This window comes from Manacus vitellinus, unplaced genomic scaffold, assembly GCF_001715985.3.
Source record: "Manacus vitellinus isolate BGI_N305 unplaced genomic scaffold, ASM171598v3 scaffold_5_pilon, whole genome shotgun sequence".
Taxonomy (NCBI): Eukaryota; Metazoa; Chordata; class Aves; order Passeriformes; family Pipridae; genus Manacus; species Manacus vitellinus.
The window spans coordinates 29,267,382-29,289,365 of NW_021940682.1; the positions used below are offsets into that span (position 1 = coordinate 29,267,382).

The window sequence follows — 21,984 nt, forward strand, 5'->3', positions numbered from 1 at the left end:
TCCTGTTTATAGGGTATTAAGAGGAATTAAGTGATATCTGAACTATCTAAACAGAACATTGATTTCCCTGGGCAAGAAGAAACAGTGCAACTTTCTGCATGGGTATTTCTGGAAGTCCTGTTCTGTACCAGGCTTAGGATATTTAGGTCACAGTTTTTGATATCCTGCAAAGAAAGCCAATATGGCATCCTCTTTACTTAATTCCTTGAATCTTCATTAGCTATTTACACTAGTAGGCTAGAGTGAAGTAGTGTTTCTTGTTGCTCAAAAAACAGATCTCAGCTTAAGGATACCACTGATGCTTCCTTCAGTCGGTCCCTTGAAATGAGTTGATCTGTAGTGATAATTCTTGAAATAAGGGAAAGGGGTAAAATTGGATCTAAAGAGGAAATATGAAAAAAGTTTGATTGCAGCTAGGGACTGGAAGGAGTTGAGCTTCATTCAGGGAATGATAAAGATCAGCTGATGAATTAGACTTTTCCTTCTAGCAGCTCTTAGCTGTAGTCAAGGAACAGTTATGAAGATTTTCTTTGTTTCTTTGAGCAGCGGACAGTGCAGATGCAAAACTTTTCTCACTGGCACGTAAAGTTACATCCATTTCAGTTTGACATTTTATGACAGTTTGAGCTGCATCCCCAGCATGGCTTTTAACTAGGGACCTTTCAAACAGAATAGTGTGTTTTCTTGATAAGTGTAATATGAACAGTGCATTATTTCAGTTTTGCTGCGATTTGGTGATTTATGTTTGTGGGCAATGATGTCTTGTAATAACAGTCAGAGTTTAAAAGCCTAATAGGCCACAAATTGCATTCATTGACCTCCGGTTCTGTATTTCAAGGCAGTATCTCATATACACTTCCTGCAGTACAGCAGCATGTAGAATATTTTACCACTTCCAACAAAGGCAGAAGAACTGTGCTAAATATATCTATGAGTCTCAAGGCATGAGTCACTACAATTACCTTCATAAGAACGGTGAAATTGATTGTTGGAATGTTTCCTGTTGTGTCTAAAGAACTTTGTTTTTAATAGGAAAACATATTTGATCGATCCAGGATGGCCCCAAAGACTCCAATTAAGAATGAACCAATTGATCTATCGAAGCAAAAAGGCTGCACGCCGGAAAGAAATCCAATTACACCTGTTAAGATCATTGACAGACCTCAGCCTGATCCCTGGACCCCTACTGCTAACCTGAAGATGCTTGTTAGTGCTGCTAGCCCTGACATGAGGGACAGAGAGAAGAAAAAAGAGCTCTTCAGACCCATAGAAAACAGTGAGCAGAGTGACACACCGGATTCATTACAGGTGAGACTCAGAACACAATTGCCTTATGTTCAGTTAGGAATCAGACCTTCCTTAAATTGTTCCTCAGTTTTCTTCCAAGCAATCCTTTGCTCCCTATGGAAAACTGCAGAATTATAAGACACTCCCAAGGACAGTTGCCTACACAGCAACTGGCTGAGCAGTAGGACATCAAAAGACTAAAAGCAACTGTCTTACTAGTAACTGACCTGAGACCCCTCAAGAGCCTGAATATTACTTAAAAGGACAGTGAAGGAAGTAGAGTTTAAATGTTCCATTTTCCCTAGTACTTCTGAACCACATTGGAAAGTAAATTGCCAGATCAGTTTTAAACAGGCATCATTTTCAAAAATAAATTCAACAATGGAAGAGCATGCTTTTCAAATCTTATACCTTGTCCACAACAACCCTGCAAAGTGGTCAGCTGAAACCTTTCTCCCTCTTTCCACCCCAGCCCCCAGACTAGTGGTCAAGTGTTAGGAAGATTTTTACTTGCCGAGACTTGGGCAATGCAGGTGTTGATCCTTGTCCTCACTTTGGGAAGTCTGTCCCTGGAGAAAAGGACGTCAGGTTGTAGTAGGCATCATTACAGTTTTCTTCCTTCATACTCTTTTTTTGTTGCAACCACTACTTTCTATCTCCTGGATTATTTCCTGTATAATACCCTTCCCTGGTGATTTCAGTGACAGGAAAATAGTTTGAGGGTCCTCCTACTGAGAAGCATCATTTGATAGGCCACAGATCACACTGGAAGTGTAGTTTTACAGCAAGTACAGCGATTACAGTAGTCTAGAGAATTCTGCATGGTCATAACGAAAGATCATTCCTAACATAGCATCCAGTAAGTAAAAAATAGTTGATGTTAAAGATTACTTCATTACCACTCCGAGCTGCTAAGATCACACAACATTTTTGGGGTGACTACTGTAAAGAGTTCAAATATTTTCTAGTTAATAAAACTTACCCTTAATAATCTTCTTTGCTTAGAAAGGTAACTTATAAAAGAAGTAGAAGTGTTACTGTAAGAATACTACTATTTTGATACCATATAAAACTCAAAGAATTCTGTCAGAGCAACAGCCTGCCACAAGGTCACTTAGTCACTAGCAAAGGATGGTTTGAGATCCCATACACAAGGAAATGTGGCCACCATCCTCAGCCTTTCTTTGCCAGAGGGCAAAACTTATTTTCCCGTTTTTGACACAGAAGAAAACCCCAAGGTTACCAGAAAAACCCTCCATCATTCTCATTTTGTGATAAATAAACATACCTCTTCGTACATTCTTGGCATCACAGTTTTGTTGTTTGGGTTTTTTTTTTTTTGTCACTTCAGGGACCATATTCAGACCATCTTACAGAATTCCTTAACATAACAGTTTGACTGAGTTTAAGGTTCAAAGACCAGGTAGTGCCTTTTATAGTCTCTTAGCATTGTACCCCCAACCCTTCCCCAATCACTGGTTTCTTAAAGTGATAAAGTCACTGTGAAGGGCAGCAAAAGCTTTTGAAAGAGGTTTTGCAGGAACTCTTTGATGTCTTCTGCATCTTCTGGTTTATTAGATCCAGAATTGTTTGAGGGAATATTCCTTCTCCTCTCAAAAAGAAGTACTCTTTTCAAGTAGGATCTTACCATCTGCAAGTCTTGGGTTTTTGATATTACTGGTTTTTTTCCTTATACATGACCGTTATTTCATGATAGTGCAGATAAGAGTTTTTCTGTAGATATCTTGCGTGATGAATTAGAAAGAGCTTGCGTGTCACCCAAGTGCTCTGTGCTTGCAAGAAGTCCATGGTTTTTTTCCTTAATAAAAAATCTGAGCTTAAATATTGCTAGCATCTGAAATATGTCTCGCTTGACTATGTCTTGCTTTTAAAGCTCTGCACTAAAGGGTTAACATTTATTTTTTAACAGTATGATATAGTAGACGACACCACGGTTGATGAATTTGAAAAGCAGAGGCCCAGCAGAAAACAGAAAAGCTTAGGACTTTTGTGCCAAAAGTTTCTAGCTCGCTATCCAAATTATCCATTGTCAACAGAGAAAACTACCATTTCTTTGGATGAAGTGGCTTCAGTTCTTGGTATGTATACCTGCAAAAATGGGGTAACTGATCACCTGGGGTAACCCAACAGGTGGGCCTTCCAAAGATCATCTTCTAACAGACTACTTTCAAAATCTGCCTTTCCCATGATCTGGATGCTCTTTTAATCATACTAATCAAGAGCTGGAAATGCCTAAAATTCCTGAGTGTCTTTGCTGCTTGTTAATGCTACCATTTTGAAATCTGCTTTCTGATGGTACTTTTCACTGGACAAATCTTGCCTCCAGCTGTTTACCAACTCTGTTACTTTCTTAAATATTCAATTTATTGAACACTGAAGGACTCAAGAGTTGAAAAACCTCTGAAAGAGGACTTAAAAATGACAAATTTTGTCAAAATGAAACATTTGAGGAAACGCTTGCAAACTACTAGGTGTAGGAGATTATTTGGGTTTACTGCCTGACTTCTGCAATATGTCTGACATTATACCTTCCAAGATCTCATGGTTCTCAAGGTTTTCTTAGGTTTAAATGATGTCCTCTATGACTCTGTTAAGAAAGGCCTTGAAATACTCATTTATTTGCCTTGGTAATGGGAAGTGGAAATAGGATAGAATTCAGATTAGGTAAATAGTTAAATTACTTTTAAAATTAATTATTCTTTGGGATTTTGCAGTTACTCCTTTATGTGTTTGCATGCGATGCTTGTGCTCCAACCTTGTACAGCTGAACATGAATAGTTCTTTATTTTGTGTTGGAAGTGATGTTACCTTGGTTTCCTAAATGGTAGAAACTTTCTTTTAAAACTTATTGTTGGGAATTTTGCCTCCCAGGAGGGGGCGTGTTTGTCCTTCTCCCTTTGTTTTCCCTTCCTTGCTTGCTTGTATCCACTTGCCTCAGTGACAACAAAATTACTCACATGTTGCTGCTCTCTGTGTAAAAAATGATGGCTGTGATACAGCTTTTGCTATGAATATATATTACTTTGTTCACTGAAGAACTATGGAAAGGCCAAAAAGCGGGCTATAAAAATGCTGATGCCTGAAAAACACCAGGATATGTGTAGCACTCTTGTTTTTCCGGAGTATGTTTCAATCCAAGATTTCCGCACTCTAAAAAATACTCATAAATTGTTTCACCTAATTTTCATATGAGGCTGGTAAGTATTATCCATATTCTCCAGAAGGGTAAACAGATGCATCAAGACTTTGCATTCCACAGGGAAGTCTTTCAAAACCTTTCTCCCTAACTAGCTCTTGTTCTGCTCTGCTGGTGTTAACTGTTAGGGCATTTCAGGTTCAGATGATGCCACCAGCTTATAGTGCCCTGTGTTATATATAACAGCCATGCTTCAAACAGCACGGGACATGAGTATTTGGAACAGTGAGCAGAGCCACCAACCTGTTCTTATTCAGTTCCCAGCCTTGCTCACATCAGTCAGGCTGAACTCGAGTTGGGTACATTTCATAGATTTCCCATAGGTGTAGAACCAACCAGCACTAAGGACTCATTTCTGCTGCATTTGGGAACAGTGGGTCATATCCTACACTGCTTTGCACTCTGTGAAGCTTTTAATGCTCCTTTGCTTGGTACTTGCTTAGGAAGTAAAAGTAATTGTGCCCTTGGAAACGCAAGTGGAGGACCACACTCGCACTAGTTCCTATATGAGGGGCTTTTATCTCTACACCATGTCAGTGCCAGGCTCAGACCCTTTACTGCCCTCTGTTCCACACAGGCTTGTGCACAGTTATGTGTCTGAGCTCTGAAGCTCTCTGTCAGGAAGGGCCAAAATGCTCTGAAAACCTCAAGGCAGTCTGGGTAGGTCTTAGTGAGCAAGGCTGGGCAGACTGCAATCAGTTCTAAACACAGTGTAAGTGCTTTAAACTGAAGCCATGGCTGGATGGGAAGTTAAGAAAATAGACAAAGGGCAGCATACAATGAGGCTGACCACACATAAATCAGGTCTTAATTGTGCAAATATGGATGTGTCCAGATGAATAGTGAAAAATGTGTTGTGGACACTCCGTACTAGAGAACAGCCAGTTCTCTATTCACTTCTGCTGAACAGCACATTAAATCTGATGAGCATCTATGTCTTTCCTCCCCAACCTTAAAACAGGAGTTGAACGGAGACGAATTTATGATATAGTGAATGTCCTGGAGTCATTGCACTTGGTTAGCCGTGTGGCCAAGAACCAGTACTGTTGGCATGGCCGGCACAACCTCAGCCAAACTCTGAAAATGCTTCAGGAAGCAGGAGAGCTGCAGTATGGAGAGGTAATGACCTTCCAGCACAAGGAACAGGACTTAGAGTACAAATTTGGAGAACGGAAAAAGGAAACTATTCCTCATTCCCAAGACAGACCATTACTGGACTTTTCAGAACCAGATTGCAGCTCTGGTAAGATAACTGTTGAGTGTGATAATACAGAGACACAAATCTCTTTCTCAGTTTACCATGTGACTTTTTCCCTTGCTTTGCATTTAAATTAAATAATAAAAAATTATCCTTCCCAAAAAAGTGCTGAATTCACCATGGAGGGTGCAGAATTCTTCCTTCTATTTTGTTCCTAACATAAGTCTCAAGACAGATTTTTCCCTCTGTGCGACAAACTGGCAGAACTTCTACTAGATACTCTAGTTCTTTACTCACCTGTACCTGACAGTAAACACTTTATCCTGCCAGAAGGTGCCATCTTCATTTGTCCACTGTTTCATGCTGCCCATGTGACACGTTATGGTTTAAGGTACTTAAACAAAGGACTTTGGTCCATTGGAGTCACAAAATTATAGTGGCACAAAACTGTGTAACAGCATAACATCAGTCTTGGAATCTGACTTTCTAGAAGCTATTTCTGCAATTTTTATTGCCTTTTGAAGAGACACTTCTGTCTGCATTACTCAACTGCCTTTCCAAAGATTTCTGCTTCCTGACAAGTAAATACTTTGCTCCTTTTGCGCGTGAGAAACCTACTTACTAGTTTTCTGGCTGTGATGGATGACATATGCTAAGAGGCTTGGGTATTATTTGTAACACAGCATCTGCAAACAGCAGAAAGGACAAGTCATTGCGGATTATGAGCCAAAAGTTTGTCATGCTGTTCCTTGTCTCCAAGACCAAGATAGTCACTCTGGACATCGCAGCAAAGATACTGATAGAAGAAACCCAGGATACAGTGGACCACAGCAAATTTAAAAGTAAGCTGCCTAATGAGAGGCAAATGAATCAATCAGTGAGTAAAGAAAACAGGGGTATGTTTGGATTGACACCAGGAAGTAACAGCAAGAGCGAGTCATGAATCTTTTGCTGAAGTATGGTTTGGGGTTTTTTAATTGCAAGTGTCAGTTTGTGAAAATAGAGCTTGATATGGGGAAGAGTCACTTTGACAATTATCTCCCAAGTTTTAGCTTCAGAATGAAGGAAATTATTTTTTTTTTGGTTGATTTTTTCTTTCATACTTAAACCCTGTTTCCTGTATTGCTCTGAATGATATTTCAGAACTTATTGAACTATGATGTTTAATTGGATGGAAATAATTCTCTTCTCTGCAGAAATGTGCTACTTCTCCTTTTTACCCCAGAAGTCTTTCACAGCTGGATGGTATTTTGCTTTTCAGTTAGTGGGGATTAGTACCTCGATCCCTTGGACAGCATGGAAAAACTCAGCATTAGTAAATAATTTTTCTAAGATAAAGACTTTTAAGTCTTTAAAGTACTTTTAAAAAAAAATACTTGCACTTCAGTCTTAAAATTCTACCCCAAATATCAGGAGAAATGTGAGGAGTATAACTGAGCAACATGTGGGTATCATAGTCAACTCAAAGATGTTGTTTACTAGAGTCACGGAGATTTTTCTGAATGTGTTACAATTTTTAAAAATTATGGACATGTGTCCTCTTTGGATCAGCTGTGCACTCTTGTGCCTCTTGCCCCCAGCTTGTCTTTACTCCACGTGGAGGCAGCTGCCTTTTCTGGGAAAATTGTTGGTGTAATCATTTCCTAACCTATTTCCATCGAAATGAGGTAGATGAGCTTAAACCTGAGCAGCAAACATATGAAGCAGCAGTGACAATGAGGTGGAAGCTGGCATGGAGGCTTCATAGGAGGTGACCTAAGTGCATCCCAATTTGATTTTACCCACCTCATTTGTGAAAGCTGTGGTGATGTTCTGGAATGAAATTACTTATATACTGTATCCATTGAAACCTGACTGTCTTAACTATTTCTGTGTTTTGTTGTTAGCAAAGGTACGAAGACTGTATGATATTGCCAACGTTCTCACCAGCCTAGGCTTGATCAAGAAAGTTCACGTCACCGAGGAACGAGGACGCAAACCAGCCTTCAAGTGGATTGGGCCTGTGGAATTCTCTGGAAAGACTGGTAACTTGTGTAGCTTGCACTTATTTTCTTTTTGCTTTGACAGGCCCTTCCCAAGTGGTAAAGGTTGCTTTCCGTGTGGAAAGAATGGTTCAGCTTTCATTGTGTACCCTGTGATTATTAACTGCTGCCAGCTCAACATTGACCCTTATTAGACTTTGTGCTCAAGAGCTGGGGCTGTGGAGGGATGTTGAAGGATACTGTGTCTACTGACTTAGATAAATATATGCATAACTGTAGGAATTGTAGAGCAATGGCAGATAATGCCAACGTCTTCAAATCTGGGTCCACAGCTTTTTTGATTTGCAAAATCTCAGTAATTCCATAACAATTATACAGTGAATTATTGTCTTTGTAAGGGGACTTACCAAGGTAGAGCAGGGCTGTTTCTTGGAGATGTCCCCTTGTACAAAAAGTTTGAGTGCAAAGAATGAGGTGGTGGGACAGTGTGTCTCTGTAAACTGATAATTCTTGTCTGGAAGCCAGAGCAAAGGGAAGCCCTTTGGCTTTGATATTTGGGTCAGGCCAGTGCCAGCACCAAGTAAAAGTGAAGGATAATGTTAATGCCATCTTAGTACCCTTTCTCCTCCTGGCCCCTATGGAATGGGTAGGAGGAAAGCCCTTATCTTGTCTACTGGTGCCTACTGAGCTCTAAATCTGTTTCAGTGTTGTGGGGTTTGAGATAGTATGGAGGTTACGTCTTTCCTTAAGCCCAAGTTTGGTAACATGGAAGAAACCTAAATGAGCTGTGTTGCCTGAAGGACTGTTGTACAAAATTATGTCTCTGCAGATGAGCTGAGAGGGCATAGCCCAACATCTGATTCTCTGCCAGGGACAGAGAGAGGAGCCTGTGCCCAGTATCAGATCTGTGCTACTGGAAAGCAAAGGTTTACGCGTCACGCTTCATTTAATGGTGCACAGCCTTTTGAAGGGACCAGAAGGAAGGTCAGCTCTGAGCCCAACAGCCCACATCAAGAGAGGGAAGGTAACTACTAATGAAACATGTTATTTTGTGTCCCACTGTATCTGCTCAAATGACAGCCCACCAATTTAAGACCCTTGAATGGCTGAATCAGTGTAATTAAATATGTGAATTACTCCTGGGAGGTACCTATATTTCTACTGTCCATGTGATGATGAGATTTGTCTTTTAGACCTTCCAGTCAAGTGCCTGAAGTTAGATGAGGTCAATCTGGGCCATATTGTTTTAAATCTGCAGTTGGTTTTCTGGTAAATATTTCTGTTCTCTACTAACTGCAACTATACTACAGTTTCTTATGTTAAAATTTGGCATAGGTAAAGAAAGATTCTTTAGCCACAAAATGCTTGTTTATTTTATGGTTCCTAATGTAATGAATTTTTACAGTAACAATCTAATAATGAATAGTTGTTGAAAAAGATAAGCAATTACAGGGCTTTTCACAGTCCCCTCTTATAGGAAATGATGATGATGAACACCTCTCCAGTGGGACTGAGAGTTCTGAGTGTTTTGCAGGTTCTGGCTCTAGGTGATTAGTGGATGTTATAAAAATGTCTCAGGACTGAAAGATTATAGCAATTATTTTATATGGCCAGTATCAAAATACTCTTGGTAAACTGAATACCTCTTTGTTCTTTCAGACGGTATTGTGAATTCAGATGAATATTGCTCCAAAATGATAAATCTAGCAGCTGTCTGCAGGCAGAAAATAGAGGAAGATGCTAGGTAGGTTGGTCTTAACTCTTGTCCAGTTTCACCTTTGTGCTTGTCATGTTTAGTTTAAGGATAGATTCCAGAGACTGAGATAAAAAAGTTGCCAGACAGTCTCGTTATTACTATTTTAATACTGACAGGTGTCAGCATGGCAGGTTTTCTTGTGATCATTTTATACCCACTTGTACCACCACTGTTGTTTCGCTTCTGTAATTCTTTGTATCATATATGTTTATATAGGTCATCCCTGTGTCCTTTGACCTGTTGTCTATATAGGCTGATGATATGGTTTGAAGTTGGCTCCCTGCCAAGTCTCCAAACCTTACCACCAGAAGTCCCCCCCCCACCCAAACCTCAGGGAGAAGAGGGAGAAAAAAAAACTAAGAAAAACCCGAAACGAGAGAGAGACAACCAAAGTGATATATATAAATATATTTACACTTATATACAATTAAAATATACAATTTCACAAGGGAAAGGGAAGGGAAAGGGAACAAAACTAAAATAAAATATATATATATATCCCAATTAGTGACCCAATATCTAACCACTAAAAGACTTAGCAAAGAGATAGCTCACTGCTCTCCTTGGGACAACTGAGAGTCGCTCCGGAACGATCGCCGGCAACCTCTGTCTCCCAAGGTCGGCAAGGCCTAACCAGGCCTCGCTCCCCAACACAGCAGATTCAACAGCAGGGAACCTGCACCTCCAAGCCACCGGAAGGAAAGAGAGCAAAGGCCTCTCCTCCTTTCTTCTTATAGTCTGGCTTACGTAAAAATCGTAGGGAATACTGGGTAAATCTGGACCCTTCCTTGGTTACAAACTGGTCACCAAGAAAGGCCTAGCCCAAACCACCACAACTGAGCAAATCATGATTCTGTGGAAGAGTGTTTCTGTTTCTCATCTGTCTTCTCTACACCTATCCCTATCTGAATTCATTTGTGAATGATTGACTCTAGTCAAGTGCAGCCAAAAGCATTATTGTTCCACCAAAAGCCAGAAAAGTCTACTTCTGTGTAATTAGGAATAATAAAAAGTGACCCTCTTTGTAAACTGTGTAAAAATAGTGGTTGGGGGGGAATTTTTCCACATTTATGTCCAAAATTGTACCTGTTTGCTTCTAAGGATAAAATAGAGGTTTAATTTTGGGCTAAATGTTTTTCTTCTTTTCATTACTGTTTTTTTTTAGGAATAAAGCTTGTGACACAGAAACTATACTAAATTCAGCAAGGAACTCAAGCATAACCTCACCTTTCTCCCTTATTCCGGTTCCTGGGGACTCTGATTTTTGTGTTAACCCTTTGCCTCAGGCTGTTTTCCCTGTGGTTCATACAGAGGTGCCAAGCCTCTCACTACCAGTTGGCATCAGCAGCCAAGCTCCACATCCTTCCATGCCTGCAACTTCCAAAACAGAAAATGGAAAAGCTACCCTGATTCCCAACCAACCCTTCTTGTGCTTCCCATCTTCATCCCTTTTTATGTTGTGTGGTGGTCTTCTGGAAAATAACTTGAGCGAGACCCTCCCCACTGCAGGAGACAAGGGAGGCAGGAGTGCCGAAGCTCAGGCTGCTGTACCTTCAGCTGTCTGCAAAAAACACAGCTCCCACAAGTGCACATCACCCTCATCACCTGCAGATGATGAAGAGCCACCTGCTAAAAAGCAGACTATGGAGCAGAGTGATCTGCCCCTCTCACTTGTAGTACCCAAGGTAAAGTGAATTTCGTTATCACTTAGGTTTTCTCATAGTGAGGAAAGACTTTTGCCTAAGACAATGTTTTCAGAAGTGAAAACTCAGTACACCACTCTTGTTAGAGATACAAATGCTACCTCCCACATGTTAAGAAAATTGTAAGGGAGCTGTGTCAGGGAGTACAGGCATTAACTGGGAGACATTTTCACATTACCAGGGGAAAATGGACTGTGATTGCTTTCCCTAGTGATGTGATGCTCAGCTGCTCTTTGGAAGCAGTGTCCTGATCGTTGTCTTGAACAAAACAGTGTATCAGAGGGGAAGAAATCAATGTAACTATTCTTCCTCATCTTCCTCTGTTAGCTTGGGCTTTCCCAGACAGCAGCAGCATTGCTTATTCTGCTGAGCTATAGCAGATATTATTTGTACTTTCCCACTACTCTACAGCCTGAGTCCCTCTCTCTCAAGTTTGGTGTTGCCCACAGCAGACTGATGAGAGAAAGATGATGGTGAAGGTGATACGTAGCTGTCTCAGGGTTCTCTTAACTACTGAAAGTAGGGGTCAGGCTCAAGGCTGTATCATATAAACCATTTGAATGTTCAATATAAACCATTTGAAACAAATGTTTTTCCTTATCAATAAAAAAATAATCCCAGAGATCAGGTATTTCTTACCTAGTGTTTCCAAGTACTGAAAGTGAACAAAGGGCACAGGGCTCAGGCATCACTAATATGGCTCTTCAAACCCTCAATCAAAATTTCTAACTTGGTGATTTGCTAATCAAGTTTGTGCTGCTCCTTTGCAGATACTCATTTTATTCTATAGGCAAGGAAGGTGCATGAGAGGCATTGCACTGTGTTTTTTCAGTTTGGACTCTTTGTTTCCACTTTTGTTTTTGCTTAGAAGCCTTTTGAGTCACCCACGGCTGAATCTACCCCAGGAAATGGCTGTCCCTCTGCTGTACATCTAGAAACTTATCGTCTTGACCTCACAAGTCCTGCTGCTCCAGAGGCTGCAAGCAAGGAGTCTTTAGATTGTCAGGAGCAACAAAAACGATCTCAGAACACAGACCCTGATGAACCCCCTCCAGGAAATGAGCATATCTCTAAAGAAAATGCCAATCAACCTTTCCAACCACAATATCTTTATTTTCAGCCTACCACTGGTAAGGACAGCCAAACCTCTGTATCTGTTCACTGAGCAAATATGGTGTCCTACAAATGGGTGAATAAGTCTATATTGGGCACAGAAAACCTGACAGCAGTTCTCTGTAGTAGTTTAATAGCTCTAAACTATCTTGACTTCATGTGAACTGCTGCTTCTCTGAAAAGACGGGCGTTTTTCTCAAACATTAATAGAGATAATTAATGTGTTTTGCATGCTTGAATTATGGGCAGCAAAATGGACACTTATCCAGCATTCAAAACTCGGAGGAGCTGGAAGTCTAGGTTTGGCAGTAAGGTGGCCAAAACAGCAGCAGCATACCCCTGAGTGGATGAATTTAGTCACCTACAAACTTTGTATTGTCTTGTAATATGCATCGTCAAGATAACCCCCCAAAAACCAAGGCACTGCAAGTGTAGCCAATCCTGCTTGTAGGACACTGTAGGGATAGAGGGGAAGCAGCTGAAAATATTGCAAGAGAATTTTGTGTCCACCATGGTTTGTGTCTGTGTTTGTGTGCAGTGAAAGACTGTTTTGTTGGAATAGGACATGTGTGGCAGATTGCCATGACTACTGCATTAGTATTTGATTCCCTTGTGGCACCGAGTGGGGTCTATGGATATGACTTAGATGGAGATGGTCAGTTTGAAAATGCTGATCCTGGTGTTTTGGAAGGTCAGACAAACTGGAAGCCAGAGCAGCTTTTGTTTCAACACAGTATTTCAGCTGTTTTCAGAAAAATTAATGTCTTTCTGGTCTGTCTTTGTGGGTGACTCCCATCTGTTGAGTTTGGTTTAGTTTGAGGTTTCTTTCTTGTTAAAAGCAACGTATATGTTTTCATATATCAGAGGATATGATTCCTGTTAGTGAAAAAAAGAGTTTGCTTAGCCAAGATGTTGCTTTTAATTGAAGTTAGAAGCAGAAAACAGCAAGATGTGTGTGGTTGGTACTTAATATGACCAAAGTAAGTGGATGCAGGTACAGTGAACAAACAGCAGGGGGGGAGATGGAGGAAAGTGAGGAAAAGCAGCTGGACGGAAGAGTCAGGCATTTGTGACAGTTTTCTTGCTTATTTTTTATTATTTTTGCCATAGTTTACTTCCTAGTCAGACTTTTCTTTATTTTCACACCTTTTTCCTATTCTGGGTGAAGTTACAATAATTTACTTCCAATTTGTCAACTGTATTAATGCTTTGTTTTCTCTCTCTTTGGTTTAGGACTAAGCAGTTTTAATTTCCTGTTCTCTGCAAACCAAGCCCCTGGTGCCATAAGCCTGGCTTCGAACCAGTTACCTTCTCTAAGTGTACCCTGTGTCATGGTGCCATCGGCAGCCTTGGGTTCCTTCCCTCTCGTCTGTTCCCCCTCATTCACCAGTCCTGTTTCCCCAGTTCCTGATGGTTCATTCTCAGCTGGTGCCTCCATGAATTGCAGTATGTCCAGCCTGGCATCAACAACCCCTGTTTTCATAAGCACCACAGCAGTGGTCACCCCCAAGGTCTCACCTGCCCCTTCTGTGGATCTACAGCAACCAGCTCACCCTGCTCTGCACCTGAGTCCTGTGCTTACAAGATCTTGCAGTGCTGTTAAACTGGACTCCCCCATGTGTGTGGGGCACCCAGTGACCCTTCTGAAGCTGCAGCAGGTAAGAGTAAAAGGTGTGAGGGAGTGATGATGAAAGACACATGCCAGGTCACAGGGCCTGAAGTCACTTTGTGCCACAGTCTGGTGCTGCTGTGTCAGAGTGATGAGCTGGCACGCTGAGAGCTGGTGTCTTCCACATAGTTTGTGTGTGTCCATCTGTAGCAGTGGCACAGGGCTTGGGACAGTGTTGAAGACATAGCTCAGCATAGCACATCTATGGTTAGTTTCAAAACTCTTACAGGAATTTTAAAATCCCCCAGAAATCTAAGTCAGTGTTTTTTCCCCATTTGACATTATCATTGTGTGTTATGCAATGGCTACAGAAACACATTAGGTGGATAGGAGGATTTTTTGTCAGAATTCAGGAGTCAGTTGGCTGCAACACTTCTTCAGGTAGTAGTGTCCTGGGTTACCCCCTCAGCCCCATTCTGATCTCTCTTCACTACATAATGGAAACGTAACAGCAGCATCAGAACTGAGAGACACCAACTATTCTTGTGGTGTTTGCTGATATTTTTTTATACAGGTATTTTTAAAAATTTTCCATAGAAACAGGCTCTTGGGTAAAAAAATGAGAAATCCAAAAGTGAAGGAGGACTCATTTATCTGAAATATGAGTGACAGAAAACACTCAAGTCACACTGTGTTACCTGGGTCTTTACAACTATTAGCAGTGACATTTTGACACTAATTCAGCTTACATTCTTAAATCTGTGGTTTGTTTTCCTATTGTTTAATGCAGTGACAAGCAGGTTGAACATTTAGAAGCTTTATGAACATTACTTTATTGTTATCTTGTTTGAGCTTTAGAAAAAGGCTGTAATAAGAGACTGGTTGGCAGCCAATCTTATTACAGATACTAACATTAGAGGTTACAGTAGAGTGGCACCTAAAACAGAAGTGGTCAGGGTTTAGAAGACTAATTTTTGATTTCTCTTGATGCTAACAAATAACTGATGCTAACAAATAACAAAAGTGAGTAAAACATCAGGGAAGGGAAAGAGCCATTTAAGCTAAAAGACAAGATTGGCATAAGAATGAATGAATATGAACTAATCATGAAAACATTTAAGTTGGAAATAAGATAGAGGCTTTCATCTTCTAGCAGTGATGTACTGGCATACAGTTCCAGAACAAAAAGGGGCAAAGCCCATAGCTTTTCATGTGGAGCTTCTGAAAGGATGTGTGAGTGGTTCTCTCTAGTAGCAGGGTACAGGGATTAATGTCTCCCAGCTGTCCTCTGTTTGCATGCTTGCATGTAGGCTTTGAGAAAACTGCTGAATCACTTTGGTTTTGTTTCACAAATAGCCTTCATCAACTCCCCTCACTCCCAAGAGCATTCGTCCTGCACATCATGAGGCGTTTTTCAAAACTCCCGGAAGTCTTGGAGACCCTGTGGCTTGGAAGAAAAATGAAGGCAACCAGATCAGAAATGCCAGCTCTGTGCAGAGGAGACTGGAAATCTCTGGTACCAGCCCTGACTAATGCCGCTCTTTGCGAAGAGTGGACAGATTGGCTTAGGACCCTGTATTGATTATAAGAGAACAAGCTCTTACCTGGCAAGAGGAGCACGTTAAAATGTCACCCCTTTCGGCATGCTTCCCCATGTACCCACTGGTTCTGTTAACCATCTTCTTCACAAATCATCCTTGGTACTGAAATCCTTTTACTGAATTGTTCCTTCAGTACTGATTTGAATTCAGATTCTGTGCTTCACACAGCCTTGTGGGCATCAAATTTTATTTGGGATTTTAATCTATTGCTGTGAGGAGATGCAAAGAGATTTTGGAGTCCCCAGGGGTTCTTTATTTGTGGTTTTAAGTGAGATGTCTAGCACTTATCTGGGGTAAGCATTTTATTTGCATGTACTCTACTTACCCTGAGTAAATCTGTGGTGAAAATGATAAACTTCTGCAGTGGTGAGAACAACTGCTTCCTTGGTTCCAATCTGTCAAATCCTACCTCCGCAGTGCAGCCTCTTTGCTATTTATTTTGTATGTTGGAGTGGGATTAGTGCAAAAAAGGATTTTTGCAGCTTCAGAATAACAGATTTTCTCAGGGTAGGATTACTTGAATGTCAGTTGGTTGTTGTACAATTTGCCCAGCACTTGTGGTTAGAAAAACCTAATAATAACACAGTATGATTGAATGTATACATATGAAAAATATTACGACCAAAATAACTGTGAATGTTAACATTTTTATAGTTGTGTTAATGAACTGTTATTAGTCCTTGGGTTGTATTTTTCTTTTACTTCTACTCTAAGCAAAATATGCAAGTTAGATGTAAAGAATATAAAACCTGATTCCTTAAATAGGTTTGACAGAATAATTTGAGTGACAAGCCACTGAGAGGACTGTGCTAAGATTTCATCTCCTGTTTAAATATCTAGTCTAGACTTTATGACCAAGGACCACTGGTAAGTCATTAACCACATGATTAGATTCAGTCTAACCTGAGTCTACTAAGTGCCTACTTAGCTGTCTACTTAAGGGGTATGTGCTTAAGTGCCTAACTCTTCACTTACAGGAATTTCTTAGCATTTGAACTAGTTAATAGAGCATTTGAGCATATTGGGAAGACAAGGGAGATCTTGTCTATCTAAACTATAAAAAGAAGCTGAAAAGAGCAGGAGCCTCAAATTTTGAAATTACCATAAAAAAAATTTAAAAATTATCTTTACGCCTTAGGAGAAGGTAATGAGGAAGAAAAGTCTTAACATTCAGAGTCCTCAAATAATGGATGGTGCTATTAATAATATAGGACATAATTTTAAGAGTTAATGCTCTTATGTTTGGGTATGTTTTCACTCATAGAGCAAGCTGCAATTAAATTTGTGCAGTTTCCTTTTTAAAAGACAGAAAGTGTTGCTTTGACATCACATTATTCTGGATTTTTAGCAAACATAAGGCCAACATGATCAGCTCTCTCTTTGGTACTGGTACTGATTTTCCAAGCGTAGATATGCTGTTGGATGTACTATTTTGAGGTCAGGGGAGGCTAGGACTTTGTTTGAGGATTGGGGATTTGATGAGGGGGGTTTATTTTTATAATGAAATGTATTATGAAAATGAAATTTAAGAAAGAATTTTAGTGAAGCTGAGAGTTTGAGTAATGTGGCCTTTTCTTAGAATAGACCAATAACAGCTTTTTAAGGAGGGTTTGGTTAGCCCTTGTTGAAAGAAAATCTCTAGCAGAATTATCATAGAAAATTTCAGGGGTGGTAAAGAGACATCTTCAGACTGCTAATTTTTTTATATTTTAATGACACTACAGTTATGAAAGTTTACAGTTTTTCCTTCTGGATTATTTCTTCTTAGAAGAAATAATAAAACACCCACTTAGATTAATTATTCTTTGAAAAGGAGTGTGTAATTAGCACAGCGCTGCCCCTGCACTTCTGCTAACATACATGTCTTGCTGTTGGGGCAGGAAACAGGCTGCTAGGGTTCCAGGTGACATGGTGGGTGCTGATTCTCCAAACTTGTCTTTTCTCTTTCCCTCTAGTACAGTGCTGCCTTTTAGTGAAATGGCAGCTGGGTGCAGAGAGGAGCATTAGAGCTAGTGTTGGCTGTGTGCTCCAGTTGAAGCATCATCACCAAAATTGCCTTTCTTTGTCAGTAATGTTACTGTGTGCCATAACTAACCTAATTATACTTGAAAATGCAGGGACTGAAAATGAATTTTCAGTTTCCAATTTCTGCTTCTAGTTTTGGGTTTCCGTAAATACAGCAGGTCTGGAAATGAGGATCGACTCCCTCTTCAATGGGTCATGTTTGGGAAAGCAGATTTTGGGTCTGGGACAAGAAGGATGCTGATATGCTGTCTTGGTTTTGACAATGCAAAATTTTCACTAAAATAGAGTGGGACCACCAAAGCTGTTGGGCAGCAAAGGGATCAAGGCTACTTTCAGTACCTGAGCTGCTGAACTAGACCAGTGAGGGCGAAGAGTTTATGGTCATGAGGGAATGAGTTTACCTTTCCTATCTTTACCTTCACTGAAAGCTAAGAAGTTAAATAAACTAGGAACAACTCATCAGCAAAGTAGCTTTGGAAAAGCAGAATTTGTATTTGCACTGAGGCGAAGTGCGTACCCAGGATGTTCTGCAGGGTTTGTGAAACCTTTCTGTCCCAAGACAGTTGTTGAGGAGGATGAGCATATAACTTATACTTGAATCTATCTGCCACGTTTACATTTCTGATTGTCTTTTGTAAATTGGTGCTATTTCTGTATTTAAAAAGCTGTATTTTTAATGTAAAGCTGCTTCCAGTTTGTTTCTTTGCACTGCTAGTTTAATGTAGATATTAATTTTATTGCTTTTTGTAACTGTTCTTCAGTGATTAGATGTCCTGCTTTTCCTGCTTTCTAGCTATCTTTTTACCTGTCTGCATACAGCTTTACTCCAATCACACTGTCGGGTTGAATATTTTTTTAAACTATCTTTTAGCAAAATATTAAACTTTTACAGAATAAAAAATGGAATTGAAACTGAGTCTGTGATTTCAGTATGGAGGACACCTTTGAAAAGAAATATTCATGCACTATGTGTCCAGGTGAGCAGTGCCTTTTGGATGTGAGCATGGAATGAGTGGCAGAGGACAACAGCTCGCACCAGTGGCTCTAGTGTCCAGCTATTTTATGCAGCATGGGCATGATTCCCACTCTGGCTGTTGCAGGCAGAGACCAGTGCAATGTAAATTGGCTTTTAAAGTCCTTGAGCAGGCCAGGTCAACACCCAGTGGCCCTGGCCCAAAGCCATGTGGAGTGATGCCCAGCCCCACACCATGAGGGCCCATCCCACCACTGCTGTGGGGCCTGTCCCAGACACCCCGTGGCTCTTGCAGGCATCCCTCAGCCTGGCTCTCCAGAGGATGGCAGCAATGCCTGCCCGACTGCTGGCCACAGACACTCAAGAAGCTGACGTTTGCCTGTGCATCCTTATAACCACCAGCTTCTTGTAAAGAACAAGTGAAGAACACAGCCATAGAACTTCTTCCCTTTCTCTTCCCCTTCCTTAATCACACACACACATAAGACATAGCTCAACCCAAACCCGAGTTTGCTCCCAATTAAAATCAATAGCAGGTTCACTTGATTTCAGCAAGCCCAGTACTGCCACCTTACCCCTCCCTGCAATTAAAGAGATGTGAGTTAATGTGTCACCAACATGGCTGCAAAATGCTTGTGACTTGCAACTGGTTGAGATCCTCAAAACTCATTTCTAAAAGAAAAACTCAGCAGCTCACTCAGTATTGTTTTGGGTTTTTTTTTTACCTGTTACTCCAGCAATAATACCTTTCTCTTTCAGTTGATAGAAGAAAAATTATAAGTTTAATAAGATTAAATATTGTATCCGAAGCACTAACAAGCCCTAACCTTGCTCCAGCTCCACTGACAGGACCATGGCCATCGTTTCTTTAGAGAGGAGCAGGGCTGTAGCTTCCAGCAGTTCTTGTCCTCCCTGGTGCATTAAAATGCCCTCTTTTGAAGTAAAAAGTAATTAGAGGGTAACATCAAGCTGTCTGATTTAGTTCTCTCAGTAAAAAGGGAAATTCACAAGCAGTGCCATTGTGAATGAACATCTTAATGCTTCACAGCCTGGGCTGGGCAGCCCAGAGCCATCTGGGAGACAAGTGTAACCCCCTGATGCTGGAAGGTGTTGAATGCTGCCAGAAAACCCAGTCAGAGGCAGAAGCGAAAGGGAAGCCTCCAATGGGTGGCAAGGAAAAGCCTGCTCCCACTGTGTCCAGGGAAGCAGATCTTCACCAGCTACCCTGATCAACAAGGAGGGTTTCCTGAGAGGTGCTTGGGTCATGGCAGTTCTTTCTCCTTTCAGCCCATAGAGTTCTTGAGTAAGGCTCTGTGGCCTGCTTTATAATACGAAATTTAATAGCTTGGGAGGTAAGGGAGTGAAAAGAAAGGCTTCATACACAACCATGCTGACTGCAATCCTTTGAGAAGATCTGTGTGTACAGTAAGCATTAGCATCCAGTTTCTTTCCAAATTCATTTATTGTGCCAGAAATGCAATGAGAATTTGGGATATTTTTTGAAGCACTTTCTCCAAGGAGTCCTGGAGCCATGAAATGAATCCTATGGTGTCAGCATCAGCTTAAGGTCTGAGAGCCTGAAGCTTTCCCCTATTCCTCTTGCAGGGCACGGCAACTTTACTGGTGGGTAGTAAAAGGGAGCCTTGCTTGTTTGCAAAGTGCTGTGACCTCCAAGTCTGATATCACAGGACCTCCTGGGGGACACAAAGTTCTGCCTCAGCTAGAGCTCCTCTATTTTACTGCATTTCCCAAATAACTTGTTCTCATTTTGGCCCTGAACATGAGATGCCAGACTTTACACATTTCCCCCCTCACTGGCTGGATATTTCTCACCCTGGATGTGACAACAGTGTAATTTCATAGATGATATACCAAATCTGAGTGGGAGGGGATCATGAAACCTGTTTTTTTTCCAACAGTTGCTTTCTTGTTTCAAAACTGACAACTGTGAACCAGCAGTTTACAGTCTTACCCCCAAAGCATGGAGTAATAGCAAAGGCACTGTAGTGAAATCAAACAAATCAGCAATATGTGTAAAAGACTGCAACTCGGGAAGCGCCTGTAACAATAGCTAAAATAGGCCAATTTGGATCAGGTTTAATCTTTAGGGAAGAAAAGGGAAACAATTTAAAGCCTAGAAAATAAGATGTAGGTATAAAGATTTCACAATAAATTGTCCAGAAGAAAACATCTCCCTTACTTGGGCAGCCAATTCTTCAGTGCTAAGAAAAATGCTTTGCCTCTTCACAGTCTCTACATCTCACTGACAACCAACCAACATGTGCTTTAATCACTCTACACCCCTTCAAACTCTTGATTAACTGGTAACAATTAGTTCTGTGCCTGAAATGCACCAGGAATTTAATAAATGTAAGATAGAAGATGTTAGAGAGGAGTTGATTGGAGCTCTGCTGTCAGGCTTGCCTGGAGCAATGACAAAATCACCCATTGGCACCTCACCTACATTAGGGTTCCCATCATTATTGCACTGAAACTAGGACTTTTGCAAGATGTTGGTTAAAAATGTTTCTACAGTCACTCTAGGTCTAAGTGGCAAATACTCAAACACTTGTATTCTTCTCTGCCTTTATACTAACAAAATGTCATTGGCTCCAGTGGACTCACTCTTGATTTACTTTGGCTTAAAGGGGAGGAGGATCAGTCTCCTGGTTCTGGGGAACCAAGATTTCTTAATTCAACCCATCATCTACTGCACAACACTGACCAAAGCAGTCTTTGACTTCTCTAAGTCCTGAGTGATGTCAATCAACCAGGAATATCATCTGGCCTCACAGGAGCTGAGGCCTGTGCAGGTGGTGTGCAGGGTAAAAGGGAGATGGAAAGAGGCCACGGTCCAGCCCTGTTGAGCAGGTGTTAAGAAACAGTCAGGCAAGTACATTCACTGATCTGAAAATAATTTAGGGCTTTTCTGCTCAGGCTTGCTTGGGATTTCTCATTATTTAGACATATCAGGACATGGTAGAGCCTACTAGCTTGGGATAGCATCAAAACAAACCTGCTTTTGTGGTCCTGCAGTACATGCCTGATTGCTTTGGAGTGACCTTCTCTTGCTGTCTGACCATTGATTTTTTAATGTAAGATTTCTCTTCATAAGCGTAAAGCTGAAATCGCACAGATTGAAGTCCATTATATGTATAAGATATTTACAAAAATATTTCAAATGCACTAGATAAAAGAAGATTTTAAGAGGCTGAGAGAGCAGAAGGTCTTTCAGTCTTCCCAGCATATACAATTAAAGATGAAAAAATGTTTCAGATGTAGTCAGGGAATATATTTTGCTATAATCAGATAACTATGCAATGCCTTGCCAGAGTAGCTAGGGCTGAGCTCCAGGAGCCTCTGCAGGGGATAAAAGGATTCTCTTAGGCACCAACCTCCCTCCTGCCCTGTTAAGAGTCTCTTCAGACATCTTTTCAAGTTAATGCAAGCTGCAAAGTCCTGCATGACCCTAGAGAATTGTTTTCTCTGGGAGAAACCAGTGGACACAAAGAAAGTACCA

At 40.8% G+C, this 21,984-nt stretch overlaps 1 protein-coding gene across 1 annotated transcript; it reads left to right on the forward strand.

The window, feature by feature from the left end:
• Nucleotides 1-1,038: 1,038 nt before the first annotated feature.
• On the forward strand, nucleotides 1,039-16,147 carry E2F7 (E2F transcription factor 7). The gene is made up of 11 exons (XM_008925499.3): nucleotides 1,039-1,308; nucleotides 3,218-3,386; nucleotides 5,466-5,747; nucleotides 6,386-6,544; nucleotides 7,589-7,726; nucleotides 8,514-8,708; nucleotides 9,344-9,428; nucleotides 10,606-11,125; nucleotides 12,012-12,273; nucleotides 13,490-13,914; nucleotides 15,222-16,147. Exons 1-11 carry the CDS (start codon nucleotides 1,057-1,059, stop codon nucleotides 15,396-15,398), a joined length of 2,664 nt encoding a protein of 887 aa, XP_008923747.1. The 5' UTR covers nucleotides 1,039-1,056; the 3' UTR covers nucleotides 15,399-16,147.
• Nucleotides 16,148-21,984: the final 5,837 nt, after the last annotated feature.

What these genes read in the sequence shown, in the direction of transcription:
- E2F7 (XM_008925499.3), top strand. Translation starts at nt 1,057, where the DNA reads ATGGCCCCAAAGACTCCAATTAAGAATGAACCAATTGATCTATCGAAG. An exon ending in ACACACCGGATTCATTACAG is followed by an intron (nt 1,309 to 3,217) that starts GTGAGACTCAGA and finishes ATTTTTTAACAG; the next exon opens with TATGATATAGTAGACGACAC. An exon ending in TGAAGTGGCTTCAGTTCTTG is followed by an intron (nt 3,387 to 5,465) that starts GTATGTATACCT and finishes ACCTTAAAACAG; the next exon opens with GAGTTGAACGGAGACGAATT.